The sequence below is a fragment of the Coptis chinensis genome, chromosome 6 (assembly GCF_015680905.1).
Source record: "Coptis chinensis isolate HL-2020 chromosome 6, ASM1568090v1, whole genome shotgun sequence".
NCBI lineage: Eukaryota > Viridiplantae > Streptophyta > Magnoliopsida > Ranunculales > Ranunculaceae > Coptis > Coptis chinensis.
Window position 1 is genome coordinate 69,010,190 of NC_141461.1, and position 24,355 is coordinate 69,034,544.

At 39.1% G+C, this 24,355-nt stretch overlaps 4 protein-coding genes and 1 pseudogene across 6 annotated transcripts; 4 read left to right on the forward strand and 1 right to left on the reverse strand.

Moving 5' to 3' along the window:
• The first annotated feature begins 2,905 nt into the window (after positions 1-2,905).
• Positions 2,906-11,269, forward strand: LOC147494157 (pentatricopeptide repeat-containing protein At3g48250, chloroplastic-like). Of its 3 annotated transcripts, none has more exons than XR_015199053.1 (3): positions 2,906-4,841; positions 8,233-8,311; positions 11,251-11,269. XR_015199053.1 is itself a non-coding variant. In XM_086566556.1 (2 exons), the coding sequence occupies exons 1-2, from the start codon at positions 2,938-2,940 to the stop codon at positions 8,255-8,257; spliced, it is 1,929 nt and encodes a 642-aa protein (XP_086422682.1). In that variant the 5' UTR covers positions 2,906-2,937; the 3' UTR covers positions 8,258-8,426. The 3 variants fall into 3 exon arrangements, 1 of the variants encoding a protein (XP_086422682.1); XR_015199052.1 differs by lacking the exon at positions 11,251-11,269 and adding an exon at positions 11,117-11,189; XM_086566556.1 differs by lacking the exon at positions 11,251-11,269 and having other exon boundaries at positions 8,233-8,426.
• LOC147494158 (pentatricopeptide repeat-containing protein At1g19720-like) lies at positions 8,799-10,225 on the forward strand (annotated as a pseudogene).
• Positions 11,270-11,952: 683 nt separating the features above from the next.
• IAR1 (ZIP metal ion transporter family) lies at positions 11,953-17,719 on the reverse strand. The gene is made up of 11 exons (XM_086566557.1): positions 17,333-17,719; positions 17,162-17,245; positions 17,020-17,069; positions 16,168-16,219; positions 15,897-16,007; positions 14,492-14,766; positions 14,088-14,228; positions 13,888-13,995; positions 12,675-12,776; positions 12,543-12,587; positions 11,953-12,185 (listed from the first exon to the last, which is right to left on the reverse strand). Exons 1-11 carry the CDS (start codon positions 17,562-17,564, stop codon positions 12,033-12,035), a joined length of 1,353 nt encoding a protein of 450 aa, XP_086422683.1. The 5' UTR covers positions 17,565-17,719; the 3' UTR covers positions 11,953-12,032.
• A 2,597-nt stretch (positions 17,720-20,316) lies between these two features.
• LOC147494160 (uncharacterized) lies at positions 20,317-20,892 on the forward strand. Its single transcript, XM_086568057.1, has one exon. It carries the CDS (start codon positions 20,317-20,319, stop codon positions 20,890-20,892), a length of 576 nt encoding a protein of 191 aa, XP_086424183.1.
• Positions 20,893-21,959: 1,067 nt separating this feature from the next.
• LOC147494161 (uncharacterized) lies at positions 21,960-24,146 on the forward strand. Its single transcript, XM_086568058.1, has 2 exons — positions 21,960-22,387; positions 22,475-24,146. The coding sequence occupies exons 1-2, from the start codon at positions 21,960-21,962 to the stop codon at positions 24,144-24,146; spliced, it is 2,100 nt and encodes a 699-aa protein (XP_086424184.1).
• The last annotated feature ends 209 nt before the right edge of the window (positions 24,147-24,355 follow it).

The window sequence follows — 24,355 nt, forward strand, 5'->3', positions numbered from 1 at the left end:
CGTTTCCTCCTTGCCAAAGAGCGAAATGGAAGAGTGAATTGAGATCACCCTTCTTACGCCCTGTTTGTATGCGTCTTGGCTTGCGAACGTGTCGGTGAGTTGCTCGCTTTTATGGAATCCGCCTCGAGGAGAAGAACCAATCGAGTGGGCCATCTTTTAGACTTCGGCATTTGGAAACGATGATCAAACGGAGATGGTCGAACTCGGTGCTTGTAGAGAGTGCAAGATTTTGAGCATATCGTGCTATATCTTTGGCTTCGGCATGTCGCGGTCGTCGTACATCGGGAACCGTGGTTGGACAAAGTCCGGAGGAGAGACTTTGTGAAGTACTTCGGCAGAAATGGAGATCGCCGGTAGGTTTTCAACATCTTTTGCACTATCCGGGTGGAATCTTTCTTGACCGCATTTTTGTCGAGCCTTTGGTTCACCTCGGTGATCCGTTGATCGACGTTGATGACGCCGTCCTCTCTGCAGACTCCTAGTGGGTTCTCATGGTGTCCACCAGGCGCTGAGCGTGATGTTTTTCTTGCCGGAGCTCGGCTATTTGCTCGCTCAACGCCCCTAGTTGGCTTGCTAGATGGTGGAGTTGAGCTTGAGGCTTGCCATGCTTCGTGGGCTTGAGAATTTTGGTTGTAAGTTTGTTTGGAAATGGTTTGGTTACTCAAATAATCGAGACCCGCGACGGCCCAATGTAAAGGTGTGATATGGTTTTCCTTTACAAACAGTCTTTAGGGGACTGGAAATAGATAATTGGATGAGACCGAGTTCGACTTGAGAGCGAACTGCCTACGTATCTTACTCTGGGTTCTAAGGGGAAGAGTAGAATCAGGTCTGGCGTAGTTCATAGGAGAGGTATTTATAGAGATTGAGCGTGTCTCCTTGCTCTCCACGTGTAAAGGGTGTCCTAAACGTGAGGTGGACATTAGGATGGCACGTGAGAACTGTTCTCATAGGTCTGCTGTAATGATGTGGAGTGGCAGTCTGTACAAGTAGCTTGCGGCCGTGATCAGTGGCTGACGGTCAAGATATGTACAAGTATTCTTTAGTCATGATTGCTTATGGATCGATCTGTGTCACTTCCTAACGTAGTTCGCATGATATTAAGGATCGTATGTAGCTCTCATGGCTCATGGATGCGACCTGTATCCATAGGTCGATGTGTTATTTCCACCATGTTAGGCGCGTGCTGGATAGAGAATATCACTCCCCTACACTCCCACATAAACTTTCCATGTAAAAAATTGAGTGGCAACATCCATCTTCAGCGTCCAGATACTTCTTATTGTCTTAGAGTTGTTTCAAGAGCTAGCTCTCACCCTCCTCAAACGCTTTTGCAAGTAACTTATAAGCAGACTTAACTGTAAGAACTCCGCGATCCTATATTATCATTCCACCAAACGATTTTATATATCAATGGCATTTGGTTTGGTAATTAAGGTTTTGATGCACTTAGAGATAAGATTAGGAAACAAATCTCCTAACCTATTAATGTCCCATTCTTTCTCATTGTCTCTATATAGGTTTGACACTCTAGGCGTGAGGTTCATATTGACTCTTTTTGGGTTTAGGTGGTTTTCTTCATGGCCCAAAATATCGTCGAGATATCCGATATCTCGCCGATATATCTCGGTAAATTGGTACACTAATATCGATATTTTCGACATATATCCACCGAATATTGAACCCCTTTTTTTCCGAGATATATTGGAATTTCCGATATGAAAGTTTATATCGCCGATATAATCGATATTTCCGAGATAATCGATATATATCAGTTGACTTTTTGACCAATTGTTAATAACTTAATATTGAAATTTCCGAAATATCCGATATATCCGAGATATATCGGTGAGATATCCGATATTTTAGAAACTTTGGACTGGTCACAAAAAAAACCGAGATATCCGATATATCCGATATATCTCGGTTTTTGGGTACACCGATATATTAACCGATATCGAAATTTTGAGCCTTGGTTTTCTTAAATTAGAGGTTTATTAAGAAAAGACGACCAAGGTTCAAAAAATGTTTTAATTATATAGTCATTACCAAGTAACCACATGAATCCTTCCTTGACTACTTTCATACTTACTATAACACCTCTCTAGAAAAAAGATTTTAGTTTTTTCTTCTTATCCTCTTCATCATTAAAACAGTCCCACTTGTAAATATTATTGAACGTTCTCGACCATATTGAATCTTCATCAGTAATTAGTCTCAAATTGTGTTTATGGCCAAATTCAATTCTCTAGCTTTCCTAAATCCCAAACCACAATTTGCCTTTGATTTACATAGTTTCTACCAACTCATAGTATGCCAAGTTGTTGAATTTGTGATTGGGATTGAAAATTGAAGTTGATGCTAACGATTCTTTTGCATATAATAACCATCGAACCTCCAGAAACATAGTCTAATATATAGAAACAACAAATCACATCACTCAACTATTTGCAAAAAAATAAAGCAATTTTATATTTCTTGAGAGAGATAAACGTACCACAAGACATTGGTAAGCTAACCAAAGCTCCCACACACAGCTGGAAGTCATGTAGTGGGAGCAACTTTCCAATCGAGGAAACCACAACACTGAGTAGCTCAGCCTAAAAAAAATTCCTAAATCCTTCATGCCAGTCAACAAACACACACTATCGTAATCTCTGAAAATAGTTGACCATTTGGTCATAGTTGAAAAGCATCCACCACGTACATCACCCAAAGGCTTTGGTCTAAAACTTGTCCATCCATGAGTGTGGGTTTTAACTCAAAAATCCTTGACATTAGTAAGTGAGAAACAATCCAATTGTGTTGACTCATACAATTAGGACTAAAATCTAATTTTCAACAATAGTAGGACTAAACCCTAATTATCCTAGTAGTAACGGAGACCTAAAAACAAAATGCCAATTGTTAAGCGAGGAGAAGAATATCAACTACCCAATGAAAGCCCAAACAGGGCCTGTTCTAATCATAAAACCCTTGAAAAACCCTGAGACAACGCCTCATTTCTCTTCAACCATGAAAAGAGCCAAGGGAATTTTAGCTTCTCTCAGACTTGCCGGCTCATCATTCCCTCTCGCTCGTGCTTCCACAGTAGCGACCCAGCACACTCGCATTTTACCTTGTATGATGCAAAATGAAGGTTGTAATATTACCCATCATCAAAAGTTTTACTTCTCATCTAAGCCCAATTCGATTGTTGAGACAAATGAATGGTCTGAAGAATTAGAACATTCGACAAAACTGACCCATGAGACTGTTTGTTATGTTTTGAAGAAATTAGATAAATACCCACTCAAGGCTTTGGATTTTTTCAATTGGGCATCTGTTCAAAATGGGTTTAAGCCTAGTTTAACGGTTTATAGCTTAATTCTTAGGATTTTGGGTCGTAAGGAGACTATAAAAGAGTTTTGGCGTTTACTTAAGAGAATGAAAGATGAAGGATGTGATATTGATGAAGAGACGTATACGACTATTTTGATTCATTTTAGATGTGAGAAGATGACTGGTGATGCTACTGGTTTTAGTAATTACTATAAGAAGATGAGTGAAGAGAGCGCTACTGATGCCACTGTGAAAGGTGTAACTGATTTGGTATTGGAATCGGATTGGAATGACGATGTGGTGAGGAAATTGGGGGAGCTTAATTTGGTGTTGTCGGAGGATTTCTTGTTAAGGGTCTTCAGGGCACTTCGCCAACATCCTTTGAAGGCTTTTAGCATTTTCCGTTGGGCAGAGAAGCTCGTGGGGTATAATCATGATGCTGTTACTTATAATGGAATTTTAAGGGTTCTTGGTCAGGAAGATTCGATTAAGGAGTTTTGGAGTGTAGTCAAGGAACTGAAGAGTGCAGGTCATGATATGGATATCGATACATATATAAAGCTCTCGAGACATTTTCAAAAGGGTAGGCTGATGAATGATGCCGTGGAGCTTTATGAATTAATGATGGATGGTCCGTTTAAGCCCTCAGCTCAAAATTGCAATACGCTTTTAAAGCAACTTTCTTTAACCGACACCCCGGATTTAAGTTTGGTTTTTAGAGTTGTCAAGAAGTACGAGGCAAGTGGGCATACCCCCTCTAAAGCTGTGTACGACGGGATCCATAGGTCTTTGACCAGTGTGGGGCGATTTGATGAAGCAGAAAACATTGTGGTTACCATGAGAAATGCGGGATATGAACCAGACAACATCACTTATAGCCAGTTAGTGTTTGGGCTTTGTAAAGCAGGGAGGATGGAAGAAGCCCGTGAAATGTTGGATAAAATGGAAGCACAAGGATGTGTTCCTGATATGAAGACCTGGACTATTTTAATTCAGGGACATTGCACGGCCGGCAAAATTGACCAAGCAGTGACATGTTTCACCAAGATGTTGGAGAAAAACATTAGTGTGGATGCTGATCTTTTGGAAGTCTTGGTGAATGGTCTGTGTAGCAACAAAAAGGTGGAGGGTGCGTACACTTTGGTTATTGAAATGGTGGATAAAGCAAACTTAAGACCTTGGCAGGCTACGTACAAAAATTTGATTCAGAAGTTACTAGGAGAACGAAGACTTGAAGAAGCATTTAAAATTCTCTGGTTGATGAGGAAACACAACTTTCCACCTTTTCCAGAACCGTTTATTGATTATATATCAAAGTGTGGAACTGTGGAGGATGCTATTGAATTCTTAAAGGTATTGAGTGTGAAGCAGTACCCATCTTCTTCGGCTTACCTTCATGTACTAGAGTCCTTTATCAAGGAAGGTAGAATGTCCGAGGCCCGAGATTTACTTTACAAGTGTCCTCATCATATCCGCAATCATGCTGACATTTTGAATCTTTTTGCTTCGCTAAGAACTGGGTAAGCTGTTGCTTTACCTTGTGCTAAAGAAATCAGCTTTGAGTTTAAATTGTATTTTTGCATTATTGTCGTTGATGGTCATTTCAATACGTCTGAATGAAAAGCTTCTTGTTCAATATTCGATTTCTGTTTGCTTGCAATACCACTGTTATCACATCTAAGTACATTTCAATGTATTCAAAATGAATATGATCTGTTACCGCAGCTCTAGCAGTTTCTTCCTGTATTAGTTTCTGTTGTCATAGAAAAATATTTGTACGGCACAAATCAAATTTCACAAAACAAAAGACAGAGCAACCTCAGCACCTTTACTGTCCATCAAATTTGCTTTCCAGATTTCAGTTCTCAAAACTTTTCTTCTTGTAAAGCTTTCAATCTACCATATCATGCTTCCATAAAAAAGATTCATCAGATATTAAATAGATAAGATTAACCATAATAGCTTGACATAGTGAAAAATCTCATTGAATGAGTCACCTTATTTTCTGTCCTGTGCTTGGTTCTACGTAATTTTCTTATATACAGCAGGCGACTTCTACAGATTGTAGACAAACTTTTGGTTCTTTTACTTTAATTATTTGTTTGTAAATATTCCAGAGTAATAGGACTTTTTTTTTTTAATAGTTGGAGCTTAAGTTGCTATCTGTTTAGGTCTACTTTCCCCTGTGAAGCTGGGACTCAAGACCTTGGGTCCAAGCTCCTAAGGCTTAACCAGCTAGATAATAGACCCCATAGCCTGTGAGCTGTATTCTGTACTAGATTCTAGTATTTTTTTCATCATGTATGTATCTAAAGCCGTGAAAATCTCAATAAGGTCCAGTCCCCCATTACTGCTTCCACAATAATATGCATACAAATTTACCCCCCCTTTTTGTGTACTTCATACTGGTGAACATGTATTTGCTTTGTTACTGTCTGGTGGAGTATCAGTACAACCCTGTTATTAAAGGACTTCCGGTTTATACCTTGAAGAAATCCACACATGCTGGTGAGTTTACATGTTTTCAAAAATGTTGGTACATCTCCTGCTCATTCTTTTCATAATTTGTGTAAAAGAGCATGTTTTGGATTACTGATTTTTACTCAGGGAAGCTCCTACAAAGGAAAAATCAATGGTAGGATTACTTTCAGCTGGGGAGTTGGTTGATTTCCTATAGCTTGTGGAAGTGGTTCTCTTTCCTTGAAGTTTTTGTTCATTATATTTTAACTGAGGAGAATGATGTGTATCAGATAATGGCGGCCCTGGTTCCACCCTAGTAATATTCTAAATTATTGTTTATTTCTAGTTTCCTATTGTAGAAGATATTTAGGGTTTAGGGGAACTATTTAGTAGTTGCCAAAGTAAGGTTTCTTGGCTAGCAAGAAACCCTTTCTATATGTAAGGCATATGGTGATCTGTTTAATTAGGTCATTTGAGTTATACTTTCAGTACAAATATTGTAATTATATGTTTCATCTTTGTGAGATAATAAACCTAGGGTTTGGGTTATTTCAATAGTGTGTGTTAATCGATTGAAACGCCAATCAAATCACATCAACTAGAGATAGACAGTCACACATAGTTTTGTTTGGTGGGTACTAATTTTGGGGTTGCTAAATGCATTAGGACTTAATTGTATTTAGGAGCTGATGACAACTCTCTCTCAAGTTCTGTTTGCTCTATATATTTTCCCAAAAGCGCATAGGGTAGAGGTATTGAGGTTTTTTGCGGTTTTATCTTTAGGTTTATGGAGTGTTTGCATTTGGTTATTAACGATGGACTGATTTGGTAAACTTGATGCATTTGATGAGTGTATGACCGAAGACAAACACCTGATGTCGTACATATTGCTAGGTAGAGAAGCATTGTTTGGAGAAGTGTCAATCCTGGTCAGAGAGAGAGAGGGTGCTACTCTTCGGACCGAGTTATATATACTTTGATTCAAGAGAGTGCTACTAAAAGGAAGGAAAGACGATGTAAAGAAGTTGGAGCATCTTAAGTTGACATTATTCGGATATACCTTGTTAAGGATCTTAAGGCGCTCCATCACATCCATCTATGGCTTTATCCATTTTCTGGAGAAGAACACGGGTGGTACACACAATACTACTACTTATAATGCCATTTTAAGGTTCTTGGTCAGGAATAATAAATGAAGGAGTTTCAGAATGTAGTCAAGGAACTGAAGGTTGTACAGGTAGGGCAGGGAATCGGGTCGGGTAGACCCGAATCCGACCCGACCCGATTACCGAATACATCAGGCTCGGGTCGATTTTCATATCCGTTTATGTATTCGGGTATGTCGGGTTCGGGTTCGGGTTCGGATATACTTTTTGGGTTTTTTTTGAATTTTTAGTGTTATCCGATCAGGTTAGTCGGATTCGGTCGGGTTCGGGTCGGATTCGGATATTAAATTTCGGATATAATCGGGTTTGGATTCGGATTCGGATACTGTGAAATTATTTGGATTCGGATATAGCCATATCCGACCCGAACCCGACCCGATCCCTGCCCTATGTACAGGTCATGACAGTTCCAAAAGTGTAGGGTGATGAAAGATGCAGTGGAGCTTTCATAACTCATGATTCATGGCCCATTTAATGCTCAATTATATTTGAACACAGGTTGAGGACCATTAGAAATAAGGGTTATTCCAGACAACACCACTTATAGCAAGGTACCGTTTGGACTCTCTAAAGCAGTGACGAAGGGGGAAGCCTGTAAAATGTTAATGACGTGGAAGCAAAAGGATTCTTTTCTGCTGTCAAGAACTGGACCATTTAATTCAGGGACATTGCATGGCCGGTAAAATTGGCCAAGCAATGAAATGTTTCACCGAGATGTTGGAGAAGAACTTGGATACTGATGCTAATCTCTTTGAAGTCTTATTACTGGTCATTGTAGTAAGAGGAAGGTGGAGAGTGCATAGACTTTGGTGAGATGGTGGAGGAGGTTACTTTGAGACCTTTATGGGCTACTTGCAAAATTTTGTTTCAAAACTTACTAGGAGACGGAAACTTGAAGAAGTAATGAATCTTCTTCGTTTAACATAGAAACAGAACTTTTCACCTTTTCCGGAACCATTTACTGGTTATATTGTTTGTAGCCTGTAAGTATTATAGTCAGTTGTGAAGTATTATAGCATATATGGCGTAGCTAGAGAGTAGGGGCATACCCTGTAAGTTGTGTTCTAGAATAGATACTAGATATTTTTATCATGATGTGCCCATTTACTGGCTATATGCTTAAATGCCTTTTTTTTATCATCGTTTAAGTTGTATCCAATCGTCTAATACTTTTTTCCCTTTATTTTTGTGATGCCTTCAGGTACTTTAATTTCTATAAAGTATGTTTTACTGTTCTATTGTCTTGTAAAGAGTAGAGTTTTTATGACTTTTGTTGTGACGACAGTGATATGCATGGCCTTACACTTTGAACCTTGATGCGGACAACAACACCGGGATTGCCTTATCCAAATGTTTGTTGTAAGGTAATTTGTAACTTAAAACAACTTGCCCAACTTGAGAAGTTGTAATTTATCACTTTTGCTAGTTTCTCTGCTTCTCGCGTAACTTTAATGAGATGCAAGTCCGTACTTTAGGATAGTTCTAAGTTTGTCACTTCCCATTGCATGAGGGAAATGTTGCAATTTCAAAAGTCCAAATAGTATTTGGATTTTTTTATTATTTATATATATATATATATATATAGTAAACAAAATTTGGCCATGTTTGAGACCCTTATGAAACTCCACGAGAGTGCAGATCTTCAGATGCTCAACTAGCACTTCAATCAACTCGATACATTGATTTATTTGTTGATTTGAATAGGTAACTCCTTATTGAGTGAATTTTATAAAGAGTGAATTAGATTTCCACCCCCAGCAACTTTCCCAATTAGATTTCCACCCCCAGTTCTTTCAATATTAGACTTCCACCCCTAACTTCACACCAAAATACATTCCGTCTGTTTGCTGCATGTGCAAGTACACATCTACCCCTCACCAGGTAAAATGACAAATAAACCCTTTGACTCCTAATGTAAATTTTCTCATTTCATTTTATATATCTGGTCTCTACTTGCTTCTTATTCGAAAATAAATAAATTAAATTAAAAAATTTTAAATTTAAAACAAACTACATAAAAGAATTGTGAAGTAGGTGATTATGAGGAGACAATAGAATTGTTCTATTTAATGATAAAAGGAGTTCTGCCCGATCGTTTTATATTTCCAAAGGTTTTATAAAGTGTGTTTGGAGTTGAAAAATTATATAGTAGGTAAGGATGTATATGATTATATGTTGAGTATTGGGTTTGGGGGAAATTCTTTTGTGAATATATGTGTTCTTGATATGTTTGTAAAATGTGGGAAGATGGAGAAGATGGAGGTTGCTAGGGAGTTCTTTGAGGAGATGGAATTCAAGGATGTTGTGGTGTGGAACATTATGATTTCAGGTTATGCGTTGAAAGGGGATTTAAACAGAGCTTTGAAGTATTTAAGGGCATGGAGCTTGCTGGTGTACAACCTGACCGCGTTACATGGAACTCGATCATATCAGGGTACTCCCAAAAAGGGCAGTTCAAGGAGGCTTCCAATTTTTTCTTTAAGATGAGGGCTTTAACAGAATTTAAGCCAAATGCGGTCTCTTGGACTGTGTTGATAACAGGGAATTAGCAGAATGGGTGTTCATATCAAGCATTGCAGGTTTTCAGTCAGATGATAATGGAGAGAGTAAAGCCTAACTCGATTACCATTGCTATCGCTGTTTCAGCTTGTACGAATTTGTCGTTGCTTCAACATGGAAAGGAGATCCATGCATATTGTATAAAGACTGACGGGTTGGTCTCAGATTTGCTCATTGCCAACTCGCTGGTAGATTTGTATGCTAAATGTCGAACTGTAGAGAGGTTGCTCGTCGGAAATTCAATTCAATCAAACAAAAGGTTCTGATATCATGGAATTCCATGCTTGCCGGTTATGCATAGAAAGGTTGTCCTGAAGAAACTTTTGAGCTTTTTAATGAGATGATGAGATGAAGTGTCTAGGTGTGGAGCCCGATGTTATTACATGGAATGGGCTGATCACAGGTTACATGGAAGTGTCTAGGTTTTTAATGGCTCTTGAGTTCTTTTATAGAATGTGTGAAACAAATACAATCACGCTGTCTGGGGCCTTAGCAGCTTGTTCCCTGGTAAAGGATTTGAAATTAGGGAAGGAAATCCATGGGTTTGTTATTAGAAAACAGATCGAGTTGTCCACCGGTGTAGGAAGTGCTCTTATGACAATGTACTCGGGATGTGATCAGTGTTCAATGTGCTTTCCGATAAAGATGTAGTTGTTTGGAATGTAGTTCTTTTATAGAATGTGTGAAACAAATACAATCACGCTGTCTGGGGCCTTAGCAGCTTGTTCCCTGGTAAAGGATTTGAAATTAGGGAAGGAAATCCATGGGTTTGTTATTAGAAAACAGATCGAGTTGTCCACGGTGTAGGAAGTGCTCTTATGACAATGTACTCGGGATGTGATCAGTGTTCAATGTGCTTTCCGATAAAGATGTAGTTGTTTGGAATGTAGTTCTTTTATAGAATGTGTGAAACAAATACAATCACGCTGTCTGGGGCCTTAGCAGCTTGTTCCCTGGTAAAGGATTTGAAATTAGGGAAGGAAATCCATGGGTTTGTTATTAGAAAACAGATCGAGTTGTCCACCGGTGTAGGAAGTGCTCTTATGACAATGTACTCGGGATGTGATCAGTGTTCAATGTGCTTTCCGATAAAGATGTAGTTGTTTGGAATTCAATTATTTCTGCTTGTGCTCAGCATGGACAAGGGGTTAGTGCTTTGAACTTTTTGAGAGGAATGCTCGTAAGCAACATTGAACCCAACAAGGTAACAATTGTCTCGGTTCTCCCTGCTTGTGCAAGATTGGCCGCACTGCGGCAGGGTAAAGAGATTCACCAGTTTTGGTCTTGGGGGAGTCCTAATTTTGGGGACGGAATGTACTTGCACATAGACTCCTAATTTTGGTCTTGGGGGAGTCAAAGGGTTTATTTGTCATTTTACTTGGTGAGGGGTAGATGTGTACTTGCACATGCAGCAAACCGACGGAATGTATTTTGGTGTGAAGTTAGGGGTGGAAGTCTAATATTGAAAGAACTGGGGGTGGAAATCTAATTGGCAAAGTTGCTGGGGGTGGAAATCTAATTCACTCTTTTATGAAGTTTGAGATCATTATCTAAAATGCATCATGACTTCTTTCGAGAAATGCTTGCCTAAATTGGTTTTCATTTGGCAGCTCAAGACTACAACTCTCACTCTTGTTCTTGTTGCGATCTTATTGTTGCTCTATCTTCTGTTAACTCTGCACTCCGTTTTCTGTTGGCTTTGCTGCTTCGAAAATCTGCCTGATTCAACAATTTTCTTGATCAGGCAGCGTAGATGATGGTCCCAGAGATAATGCTGAAAATATGTGCTCGCTGAGGTTTGGATGATTTCAGGGGTTGGGAATGACTCTGCTGATGGTGAACAGTTGTTATGACAGTAATGAATGGAGTCATCGCAACCCCTCCTTTGTACAATACTGATAATCATACTAACCTATTTGCAGACTGTAAAAGTGTGAATGACTCCGCACCTCAACTTTACCAAAGTAACGTATAGCATCTTAAAGGGCCCTTCACAAACTGTTGAAAGATAAAAAAAAATTCTGCCTTGGTCCAACATGAAAGGGGCTAACTCACCTGAAAAATCACGGCTCACTCATACTTTTTAGTCAAATTTGTACGGGTAATCTTTTCACCTTCGGAAACACAGAGTTACAAAATGGGCATAATAGAAATTAGGAACCGCCGCTTTCTTCCAACTTTCTTAAAAAAAATAAATTATAGCTGGACAAAGCCCCGATATACAGTAGACCTTTGAAACACAAGACACAACCTGTTAACTTCTTCTCCATGGAGCGACTGCTGTGTTACCAGTTCCCACACCAGCATCTTAAATCATACACAGTGATCCACTTAAGCATACATTTTCATGCATTTGTGTTTACAATTTGCTTGAGCCAAAATGGAAGACAGAATTGAGGAGCCTCTTATATGCTAGCTCGGAAAAGGTTGAACTCAATTCTAGAAATTTTCCAAAACTGTAGAATGAGATTTTTTATTATCTCTCTATAATTCATTTTCATGATTACATGTATTTCCCAAGTACTATCACTCCACAAGGGAGATACAAAGGGCAACAGCCATGCCCAAAATCAAAGATGTTAATTGAACAGCAGTACTTTTAAATGTTAGTTTTCCACTATTCATTTCTGGCAGCACACCAGCAACTGCAATGTAAATGAACCCTCCAGCTGTGAAGCCCTGCATAAGTGAAATGTATACTCTTAGAGGGCACTACTACTTGAAGCTGGCAAGCTACAGAAGAAACACATCACACAACTATAGCAGAGATTAGCGGTTCAACTTCCAGTGAAACTGGTCCGACTTGTTAATGGGTTGTGTGTATGATCAAGTCCAACCTGTGGGGGAAGGAGCTCGTTTGCATCAACATTTGGGGACCCTTGGTTTTTCATAGGAAATTAGCTTTAGACTACTCACTACTACTAACCACAAGATGTGTTTAATTGCTGGGACATATTAGTTTCCAGCAGTACTTTCCCATTAACTAAAACACACCAGAAGAGATTTCTTGGACAGGAATATATTTTTCTACTTTACCTCAATCAGGGATGATTGTCCTGGATCCTGTCCTAATAGCAGAGCCTGTGACAACAGGAACAACAGATTTTCACGTTGTTATTTCTTCTTGAGAAATTTCAAAGAGTCCAAAATGATATGGAGAGCACTCACCAATGCAGTTCCTGCTAATGCCACCAACGCTGACAAAAAATTGAAAAAGAGGGCTTTGGAGACGCTGAAACCTGACCTTACCAAAATTCCAAAATCGCCGACCTGTAGTTTATGGTGAAACACATCATGGACAGCAACAATGGCCATAGAGATATGCACCTAAATGAACGATTTTTTATTTTTTATTTTTATTCTTAAAATTTTATAACAACTAAGTGTACACTAGCAGTGAGCCCCAAGTGTCTTGTCGTTTTTATTATTATTTATTTTACTTAATTTTTTTTATAGCTAGAAAGTTTATTCCCTAAACCCTTCAATTCCCTTTTTATTCCCAAGTCTTGACCAGTATTCCCCCGGACAGTCATTTCTGATCCTTCAAAAGATGAAAGTAAATTGCAATAAAAGAACAAAATAGTGCTCACACAAAAGGTATCCACATGTTTAGGGGTCCTAGATAATGAAACGATTGCTCTATCAAAGAAGAGAATCTCCATAAGAGAGATCACCCTAAAGAGACGAGACCCTAGAACATTTAGTAAGTACAGAGGCCTTTGTCATATTCGAGTCTTATTTTATTTTATTTTTGGTAATCAACCCTATATATATATATATAAGAACTGATCCTATACATATGGGTATGGATGTCCTTTCTATATCTATGGCATCCATAAGCCATTGGGGTAGTGAATCATTCCTTGTGAATCTTCCCAAAGGAATGATTCTCCAAGCAACATTGCCTTCTTTGAAATTAAGTCTGCGATGCTGTTTATGTTACGGCTACAGTACGATACATCAAAATATACAAAATTAGTAAATAGAGATCTGATATCTCTGATGATCTCTTTTGAGCACCAAGAGAGATTTGAAGAACGAGTTGCCCATTCTACTGAGACTGCTTGGGCAACTCGATATTCAAGTCTTATTTGACATGCTATAAAGAAGCTCTTTCTGCATGAACCTGATATCTTTATTGTCTCGATTTATCCTGTAACGAATTAATCTACAATGAAGATTGGAAAAAAAGTCTGTGTCTATTTCATATAATCATATTCCCAAACTATTCTATAAAGGCCCAGATATGAGATCAACCCAAAAGAAGAGATATGTTATAAAAAAAGATTTTACGTGCTGAAATCACATACATAGCAACTTACTCATATGCTTATTAATGGGTATCAATACTTACAAAACAAGAAATTGTTAAAAAACAAACCTCTTGTGGAATTTCGTGTGCAAGAAGAAATAATGTTCGAGACCATCCCCCAACTGAACCATGAAGCAGAAAAGCGCTTCCTAAAGCCATTCCATCAGTAAAATTATGCTGCAATAATATATTGAAGATCGCAATTCCGTAATATGTATAAGATGAGGTAATATTCTGTTCTATGATTTATAATAAGAATGAGGACTTACAACACCATCAGAGAAGAGATTCAGATAACCAAAAACTAAGTTAGAAGATGATGAATCAGGTTTAGTTTCACTCGCTGGAGTACTCTCAACCGCATCTGTATCTGGTTTATCCTCATCAGTGGCACCTTTAGTCATGACTCTCTGCATATGGTTTGGAAAAGCATAACACTATTAGACATATAAGGTGATTTAAAAGATGGTTCAACTACGGGCTTAATCGACATCAAAATGTTTCAAATTAGTTCAATGTAATTTTATATAAAAATCAGTTGTTTATTCATTACAAAGTCTCTATATTATAAACATTTCAAGAAGCAACAGAGACTCAACACTGAAGTTATTCCCAAAACTGGATCGTTGGAAGATGCCTGGCATTAAAGAAACCAAACTAATTTTAGATTTACCTTACGAAGAGATTCATTTTTCGAGTTGTTTTGATCTGTCAAGCTGCCATCAGATACTCCACCCAAGACGTCCTCTTTGGATGAAATTTCCGATTCATTTTCATCTTTCCCATCAAGGGACTCTGAATTTGTATCATCACAAGCATCTTTGACATCATCATTCTTTTTACGGCTATGGTGGTGATGACTGTGACCCCATGCATTTTCCACGTTCCCAGAATAATCTTCAACATATCTAACAACCTTCTCCACCAATAGAAAAAGTACAATTCCAGCTACAACCCACAAATTATTACCATCAGAACATTGATCAATGAGCGCGGAAAAATTATTAAATGTGGGAAAGTAAACTATAGAAGTTGTGTTACCAACAACAATTCATTGGGAAAAACCTAATAGCCAGATAAAGTGCTTATATTTTATATCATATGGTACGGATTTCATCAGATAATATATTTTAACATAAATAATAAATCAGATATTAAATTAAAAATCTCAAAATCTTCCAATTGTTAAAAGTTAAAACTGAGTTTTTATCAAGTACTCTTTACCATGGACCAAAATATCGCCGATATATCCGATATATCACCGATATATATATATATATATATATATATATATTTTTGGTACACCGATATCGATATTTCCGATATATATCCACCGAATATAGAACCCTTTGTTTCCCGATATATTTCAAAATTTCTGATATAAAACTTTATATCGCCAAGATAATCGATATATCTGATATTTACGATATATATCGTTTGACTTTTTGACCATTTTTTAATATAAATCCGATATTTCCAATATATTTCCGATATATTTCCAATATTTCCGATATTATATTTCCAATATTTCCAATATTTCTGATATTTTAAATAGTTTGGACTGGTCACACAAAAAATAGATATATCCGATATATATTGGTTTTTGGGTACACCGATTTATTAACCGATATCGATATTTTGGTCCTTGCTCTTTACTTCCAGGTTTTGCCATCTTGTTGATGAACACAAGTATCAGTATCTAACATTCTCCTCAAGCCAGAATGATGTTAACGTGTTACAAACAGCCAATCCTTCATTCTACTGTAGTTTTCTTTAATATTTTCCTTCTATAGAAATGCTAATGCTAATAAAAAATTAAATGCACTATTAAAGCTAAACCTGAGATATTATTCCTCTATCCCTCCTGCATATTCATTCACATATATTCTTTCTACTAAGCAAATTCCCAGTATCGTTTGTTTTATTTAAGAAGATAAACGTCCGTATTCAGCAAAAGAGAGAAGTCTCAGATCTTTACTTACAATATAGTTAAAACAATAAAACTTGATTTTGATAAACAAGGAAAGTACAGCAAGAGCAGGAAAGAACAAAATGTTGATCCTATAAGGTGCACTTACATAGAGTGGACAATCCAACAGAGAGATCTTTTAGAGAATGGGAATGTGACTGGTGAGAATGATCATGGTTATGCTCCACGTGATGATCATGTGAGTGAGAGTGACCACTGCCTGAAAAAAATACCAAATTATAAATCGGCACTCACTAGAAGTTTGGGAAACTGAAATATGTATTTCAGTTCAATTCTCCCACGGTCTAGGCAACCACACACTTAGGTTTTGGAAATTCTACTAGCATCAGTAGATACAGGGTATACAATTCATATCATACCGAAAGCATGTGGTAACTGGTGAAGAAAGGCATCCCCTAACATAGCTCCTGCCTACCGACAAAGCCACACAAAGATAAGTTAACTCATTATTCAGAAATGACTGATCCAACTATTTTTACAAAATCAAATAAATTAGAAAACCATTTTATTTTGTCTTTTTTACTTGGGTGGTGTGTGTGCGTGTGTGTGTGTGTGTGTGTGTGTGTGGGGGGGGGGGTGGGAGGAGGGGAGGAGATAACAAGAGTACATGAAGACAGTTAGCATTTCAACAGGGACATTGATTTAAACATAAAGATTGTTACACTTGCAGCATATTAAGGCTGCCGACCAGCTAAAAGATTTCTTTGCTAAAGCATTGAAAAGGATTTCATTTTCTACACAATGCATGAAACTGATCATTAGTGATGTTATGCTCCAGCTTAATGGAGGTTATTAAGACTTAATAATACTGCCCATGTTCACATTAGGCTGCAGTGTTTGTTTTTCTTTTCCAAATGTCCTATACTAGGACTAGGAGTTTCTTTCTATCGTCTCATATATGGAGAAGCGCATTAGTAGTGAATTATTCATTTCTCTGATCTTCTCTTCCCTTTTGTAACACATGACATGGCACCATAAGTTCATTTTAACACAAAGGCAACATCTACAGGAAAGAATGAGTTGTACAATCTATTGCAAGTCAAAGAAACAAACATTCAAAGTTGAAACAATGTTGATTTACAATCAGCGGGAAACCATATGTAAAACAACTCCTAGCTGAATCTTAAAAGAAGTCAATTGACCTCAAAACACAAAGAAAAAATGCAATGCACAAGCACAATATATCAAGTAAAAAGGATAATGTATCTAACCCCAAATGCAGCTAATGAGTCCACAAATGCCTTTGATGGTTTTCCTTGGACTACAAAAATCCAAAACACAGACATTATCGCAAAGTCTCCAAATTGAGAGTGAATAGCAGTAAATACAGTGAGTCTACTTATTAGTACTTACATAGAATGAGTGGCAAAATAATGAGGCAAATAAGAGAGGCCATGCTGACCAACAATGAACAGCCCATCGCGTAAACCCAGACACCTTTTCCATCAAAACAACAAAAACATAATCTAATTTAAAAATTGAATTGTACCATTTGCAGCTGAACTAACAGAAAAAACAATTTACTCAAATTGGAGAGCTCCGAAATGTCGCCATGGTCATGATAGAAATCAAATCCGTGCAATTGAAGATCTTCTTCTTCCGCCAATTCTTCTGGAAGAATCCACTTACTATGCTGATGAAGGTGACCATGATCAGCAACATCCAGGTGATGATGATGAGAAGGAGAAGAAGAAGAAGCTGAATTGTCTACGTGTCCGAAACATATGAGTGAAACGAAGACTAAAATTTGCAACATTTCTAAAAATGAGGGGGGATCTAGTTTTTATTACAGCAAGTGCCTTGAATTGTCATGTAAAGAACGGCAACGAAAAAGAGTACTATAATCCCGATTATAATACCGAACGTTACTATATCCATATTATAATTGTTTGGGTTCCCCCTTTTTCACATATTTTTCACTCTCCAGTGTCAGCATATTCATCAATTTCCATATTTCGGAAATGTCGGTATTTTCAGACTTTTCGATCTTTTGGAAATATCGGTATCAAGAGCTTATGGTTATGTGTTCATCTCACGGAAGACATAATAAGCACATTGAACTCTTCACAAGATCTCTTGCTTCAAAGAAGTGCCCTATCAAGATAACAGGTTGGTCTCAACGAGGTGGCTCCGGTGGGAGTAACATATAAGGATGGAAGTAACAACAGAAAGACAAAAGACTATAGAAGACATCCAAAAAGACATGTATAAGCTATTCTTTGCTAAGAAGCAGAGGGTGGTAGAGCTAGAGTGCCTGAACATAGAGGAACAAGTCAATGGGAACCTCACACTGATAGGGAAGCTATATGGAGGTCACACCATAGACTTGGAAGAGCTAAGTGAGGAAGTTCACCGGACATGGCAAACGGAGAAAGCAGTATGCTTGGAACCGATGGATAGAGAACATGTTCGGATCACTTTTGAGGAAGCAAAGGAAAGGGAACATGTGCTGGAACATGGTCCATGGGTTGTCCATGGACACATACTCTCAATAAATGAGTGGATAGGAACAAGAAATATGGAGGAGTACAACTTCGATTATGTAAAATTTTGGGTCCAAATGGATCTTCCAAAGATGCGGATCAACAAAGCAAATGTGTGGAAGATAGGAGAAAATATTGGAACAGTTTGGGAAGCGATCTATCATGCCCCCCAGAGTTCAGTTTCCTATAGCTAGAGTTAAGGTGGAAATGGACATAAGGGAAAGATCGCTAAAGGACTTAAAGATCAAGCCGAAACAGGAGAGATGTTGGGCGTAAGGTTCAAATATGAGAAGCTTGATATTTTCTCGCTATTTTTGTGGTGTCATAGGTCACCAAGATAAATTTTGCGGATAAGAGCCCAACACGATATGAACTACCAAAACTTGGGGGCTCACCAAAAGACATCAAACCTTTCTTCTCAAGTCAAATAAAAGCGAACAAGTTCTTCAATGGCATTGCATATACAGGCAAGCAGACTATCACTATAGCAGGAGCCCCAAAAAAACTCAGGTATGAGGAGACGCCGTCACCGTCAGTTCAGGGAGGAAGGGGGTACAGTATACGTGCTAGACAGGAAAGGTGGCGACAAAATTTGTCAGGGGAGCCAGATGGCAGTAAAAACAAGGGTCGAGAGCCAGAGGAAGACAAAAGAACTGGAAAGCAACTAATGGCTACCTCAACGGATATAAATGGTTTGGAAGTATCTCCAATTCTTTTTTAGAACAGATGTGGAGGCCCAACAACTTGCGAAAGACATGGACCCGATCAAAGAAACAGTGTTAGGGAAGGGCTGGACAGAGAGACTTGTAGTCGCTTAGATCCTGGGCTGGATAGATAAATAACTCGAGATCCAGGAGCTACTAAGAGTCCAACTGGGCTGGACCAAGATAGGGTTCAAAATATGGGCCAGGTTGAGGAGAAGGGCAACCCAAAGAATGAATGGATCTTATCCATTATAGACCAAAAAGTGGACGGTGTGCTGGGGGCTCAGTTGAACAGGAAGGATCTAGGTGAGGGTCTTATCACGAGGAGTAAAGAGAATAGGGTTACCTGCTCACCAGACCTATATTCAGCTGGTTCCAAGGCTAATGTCTCTAGCCTCGAGGAAATCCAGCCAGATACAGCGGCTGTGGCAACTCTACCGCATCAATCAACCGGCTATCAATTCCAAAGCAAGGCTACGCGTGGCAGGGGTTTTAAGACAATGGTATCTCGAGGTCCTAAAAAGAAGAAAAAAGTTTTCCATCATGACAACATAAAGGGAGCAGGTCTAACTGAGGCTCAAGAAGAAAACACTACTGAGAGGGTAAGCATAGGAGATAAAAGGAAGAGGCACTGGAAGCCAGTAGGAAGTGTGATCATGGCGGATGAGGATGGAAATAGATGGCTGAGAAGAAGTATTAGAGGAGTGGCTAAGCACTCAAAGAGGGTAAAAAGGGAAGCTGATGAGATGAGACGAAGGGGGGAAGGACATTTACTAATCCCAACAGAGGCCAACATAATTTCTGTCTCAAGTGGGTCTGAAGAATCTCAAGGTATGGAAGGGGGTGATAACATGGCTACATCATCGGAACCATCATCTACTGATTCCGATAACTTGGATAATGAATCAGATGAGGATGAGGGAACAGAAGAGTCTGAGGATTAGGAGGAAGACATTCAGATAGACGATGAACATCCAGATTAGGAAGTCATCAACAATGAAGCTCAGGATATGGTGGATTTTGAATATGAGAGTGAGGTATCTGAGGGCCAGCCAGTTCCCTTGGCTATGGATGATTCCACAATTGTAAAACTGATCAAATACGAAGGATATCATAAGGAAGGTCCAGGGGAAACAAGTATGGGGAATGGTAATAAGGAAGAAAGCTCGGAACAAGTTCATAAAGATGAAGTCAAGCTTGGGGAAGAAAACAGTGGAGGTCTGTCATCATTTCCTCCAGGGCTCGCGGTAGCTGTCCCTTCACAGCTGCCTTGGTATCCATGATGATACACGCCTGGAATTGCCGGGGTATTGGTACCACCATGGCAGTTCAACAACTAATGGACCTTATTGGTAAGTTTAATGTAGATATAGTATGTTTGTCTGAAACCAAGGCAAGTAAGGAAGGGATAGAAAAGTTAGGCAAGAAACTCAAGTTTAGCAGATATTTTGCGGTTCCAGCTAAAGGGCTAAGTGGTGGTCTGGCTATTTTGTGGAAGGAAGATGTGGAACTGGAGATTCTAGGATCTTATCGCAACCAAGTGACAGGTAAGATTTTAAATTACTTTCATACTGATCCTTGGTTCTTTACTTTTGTTTATTGGGATCCTGTGGCACACAATAGGAATAAAGTGTGGTCAGAACTGAAGGACGTTGCCCCCTTTGTTCCTGGCCCTTGGTGCCTGTTTGGTGATTTCAATGCTATCTCGAGCTTAGATGAGAAGATAGGTGGGAGAAGTAGACTTACTAAAAGCATGCATGATTTTAATAGCTTTATCAATGAGCTAGGTCTTGTGGATTTGGGGTTTAAAGGCCCCAAATATACCTGGAGCAATAACAGAAAACCTAATGACCATATTCTGGAAAGAATGGACAGAGCTCTGGCTACGCCTGAGTAGCTGGCTTCCTTCCCTAATGCTCAAATAAGGACTTGGGCCAATGCTACCTCTGACCACATCTCTTTGTTCATTAACCTGGACAAAAAGGATGAGAAACTGCCGAGACCTTTCAAGTTCTTTGATATGTGGTTGAAACATGATACTTGTATGGAAGTCATTGAAAAAGCCTAGAACTCGATTTCTCATGAGTTACCTGATAGTAATATCATAAATAAGTTGGAAAAGACTAAAAAAGATTTGGCTATGTGGAATAAGCCTTGTTTGGTAATATTTTTACACATGATAAGCATGTGTTGAGCAAGACTTTTAGCATTGGTAACTACAACAAGGCTAAAGGGCTTAAGGATGAGCTGCTTGAGTGGTATGATAAAGAAGAGGATTTCTGGAAACAGAAATCCTCTAACTCGTGGCTTAAGGATGGTGCTAGAAACACCAAGTTCTTCCACCTCTCCACCATTTTCAGAAGAAGAAAGAACACTATAGAGAAGATTAGAAATAATGATGGGGACTGGAAGGAGGGTAGGACTGAGGTGGGGATCTCCTTAAATCATTATTTTAAGGGGATCTTTACCTCTGACTACCCTGAAAGGAATGATGAGATCTTAAATTTGTTTAATCCTTGTGTTACTGCCAGAGAAAATGATATCATCACTGCCATTCCCATGAGTGAGGAGATATGGGCTGTTGTGAAAAAGATGGGGTTTGGTTTATAAGTCCCCAGGGCTTGATGGTTTCCAAGGCATCTTCTATACAAAATGCTGGGATATCATTGGGCCTGCTGTGATTGACCTTGTCAAGGATTTTTCCATCAAGGAGATCTGAATCCTAGTCTGAATGAAACCCATATCACCTTGATTCCTAAAATTGTTAATCCTGATCATGCTTCTAAGTTTAGACCCATTAGCTTGTGCAACTTTGGGTACAATATTATCTCCAAGATTCTTGCTAACAGACTTAAAGGTCTGATTAATAAAATTGTCTCCTCATTCCAAGGGACTTTTATTAAAGGCAGAAGTATTGGGGATAATGTGAGGGCTAGCTTGTGAAGTTTTCATAATATGAAAAATATGAAATCCAAGAATGAGGGATGGATTGTCCTTAAGATGGATATGGCTAAGGCTTATGATAAGGTGGAGTGGTCCTTTCTAGATAGCATCTTTGAAAATCTGGGCTTCAATCTGAAATGGAGACACATGATTCACCAATGTGTTTCTACTGTAACTTTCCAAGTGATGCTTAATGGGTCCCATCTGGAAAAGTTTGCCCCTGAAAGAGGAGTGAGACAAGGGGATCCATTATCACCTTATTTGTTCATCCTTGTCTCTGAGGCCCTCTCTAGAATGATTGCAAAATCTGAACAGGAAGAGGAGCTGCATGGCATAAAGATAAAAAGGAACTCCCCTGCTGTAACATACTTGCTGTATACGGATGACCTCATCCTCTTCACAAAAGCAAATGTGGTGGAGTCAGGGAACCTAAAGAGGATACTGGATGGGTATTGTGAGGCCTCTGGCCAAAAAATAAACTTTGTTAAAAACAGTGTGTTTTTTAGTAGAAATGTGTCTTATAGATAAAAGTTCAGATTGAAAAGATTCTCGAAAGTTAGGAACTTTGCTCCTAAGGAACAGTATCTTGGTGTTCCCATCATGCTATCAAGAAAGAAGTCGGATGACTTTGATTACTTGGTAGACAAGATTCATAATAAGATTAAGGGATGGAGAGCAAAGGTCATGTCCCAAGCTGGCAGGACTACTCTTATCCAAGCTGTTGTTCAGTCTACCCCCCTATATGCCATGTCAACCTATGTGTTACCTGTCTCCACTTGCAATAAGATTGACAAGGCATGTAGAGATTTCTGGTGGGTAGGCAAGGAAGAAACTAAAAGTGTCCACACCATAGGGTGGGAGCACATATGTCAACCCAAAGACATTGGAGGGTTGGGTCTAAGGAAAGCGAGGGACATGAATGTTGCTATGTTGGCCAAGTTACCATGGAAAGCTGCTACAGATATCCAGTCTCTATGGACTAGGACTCTGTTCAGCATCTATGGTAAGCACTGGATAGGGGATGTGAAAAAACCCCCAGATAAAGCATCCTACTTCTGGAAAGGTATCCATAAGACCTTCAATGATATAAGTGGGGGTTTGATCTGGGCCATAGGCAATGGGAAGTCTATCTCAGCCCTAAAAGATCCTTGGCTGAATTGCAATGGTAAACCCATTACTCTGGAGGAGTTGGGGGTGGATGCACCCAACTTGGATAATTGTGTGGTCTCAGACTTGTTTCTGCCAGATAAAAGTGGTTGGGATGAGGCCAAACTTAGTCTTCATCTTAACCCTTTCATCTGCAGCAAGGTGCTTGAGATCAAAGTAAGACCTGAAGATAATAGTGCTGACAAAATGAAATGGGAAAAAGACAAATCTGGAAGCATGACTGTTAAAACAGTCTACCAATTTCTCAAGCCTAAGAAGGAGGTGGGGCAAAGCTCAAGCTGTAACCCCCTCACCCTTAAGCATATCTGGAAGGCTCCTATCCCAGCATACATACAAATGTTCCTCAGGAAACTATACATGCAGATCCTACCTATGGGAGAGGCCCTAGCAGCTAGAAGAATTAAGGGGGAATTCTCCTGCCCTTTCTGCTTCAAAGATATGGAGACTGCGGAACATTTGTTCTTTACCTGTGACTGGGTAAGGACAGTATGGTTTGGGTCTCATGTTGGCATGAGAGTGCACAAGGGTCAACAGACCACATTAAGGGAGAGGTTAGATCTTTTCTTGGCTTGGTGTTGCAGCTCTAATGAAAAGCTTAGACTGGTTGGAACCCACAGTGTTGTCCTGATTCAAAAGATCTGGCAAGCTAGGAACAACCTTAAATTTGAGAATAGGAAAGCAAATTGTGAAAGGCTGGTTAGAGAGAGCAGGATTCTGGCAGAGAAATGTTTTCTGGTGCATAGTGAAGAATATCCTAACTTAAAACCTGTTTTAGTTGATGTTGATAATAATTTTGGGAATGTTTTTCCCATTATGCCAAATGATAGTATAATCATTAGATTTGATGCCTCCTTCCACAGGCAGTATGGGTGGGCAGGAGCTGGGGCTATAGCAGCAGATAGTGAAGGAGCCATTATAGGGCAAATTTGTCGGAGATTTAAGGCTTCTGGCTTCGAGAAGAGCCGAAATGGAAGCAACGGAAGTCGCTATGTTGATGGCAAAGCATCTTGGAAGGCATCATTTTGTGTTAGAAGGGGATAATTGTGAAGTGATTGGAGCTTTACAAGGCAGCTCTTGTAGATGGCAATGGGAAAGTGTAAAGAACCATGTTATTAGTTTAGGGTCAGGGCTCAGGTCTTTTGCCTTTAGATGGATCAGTAGGATCTCTAATGGGGATGCAGACTCACTAGCTGTTTGGTCCTATCAGCAGTTAGGGAGGTCTGATCTTCTAGGGTGTATGTTAGATTCAA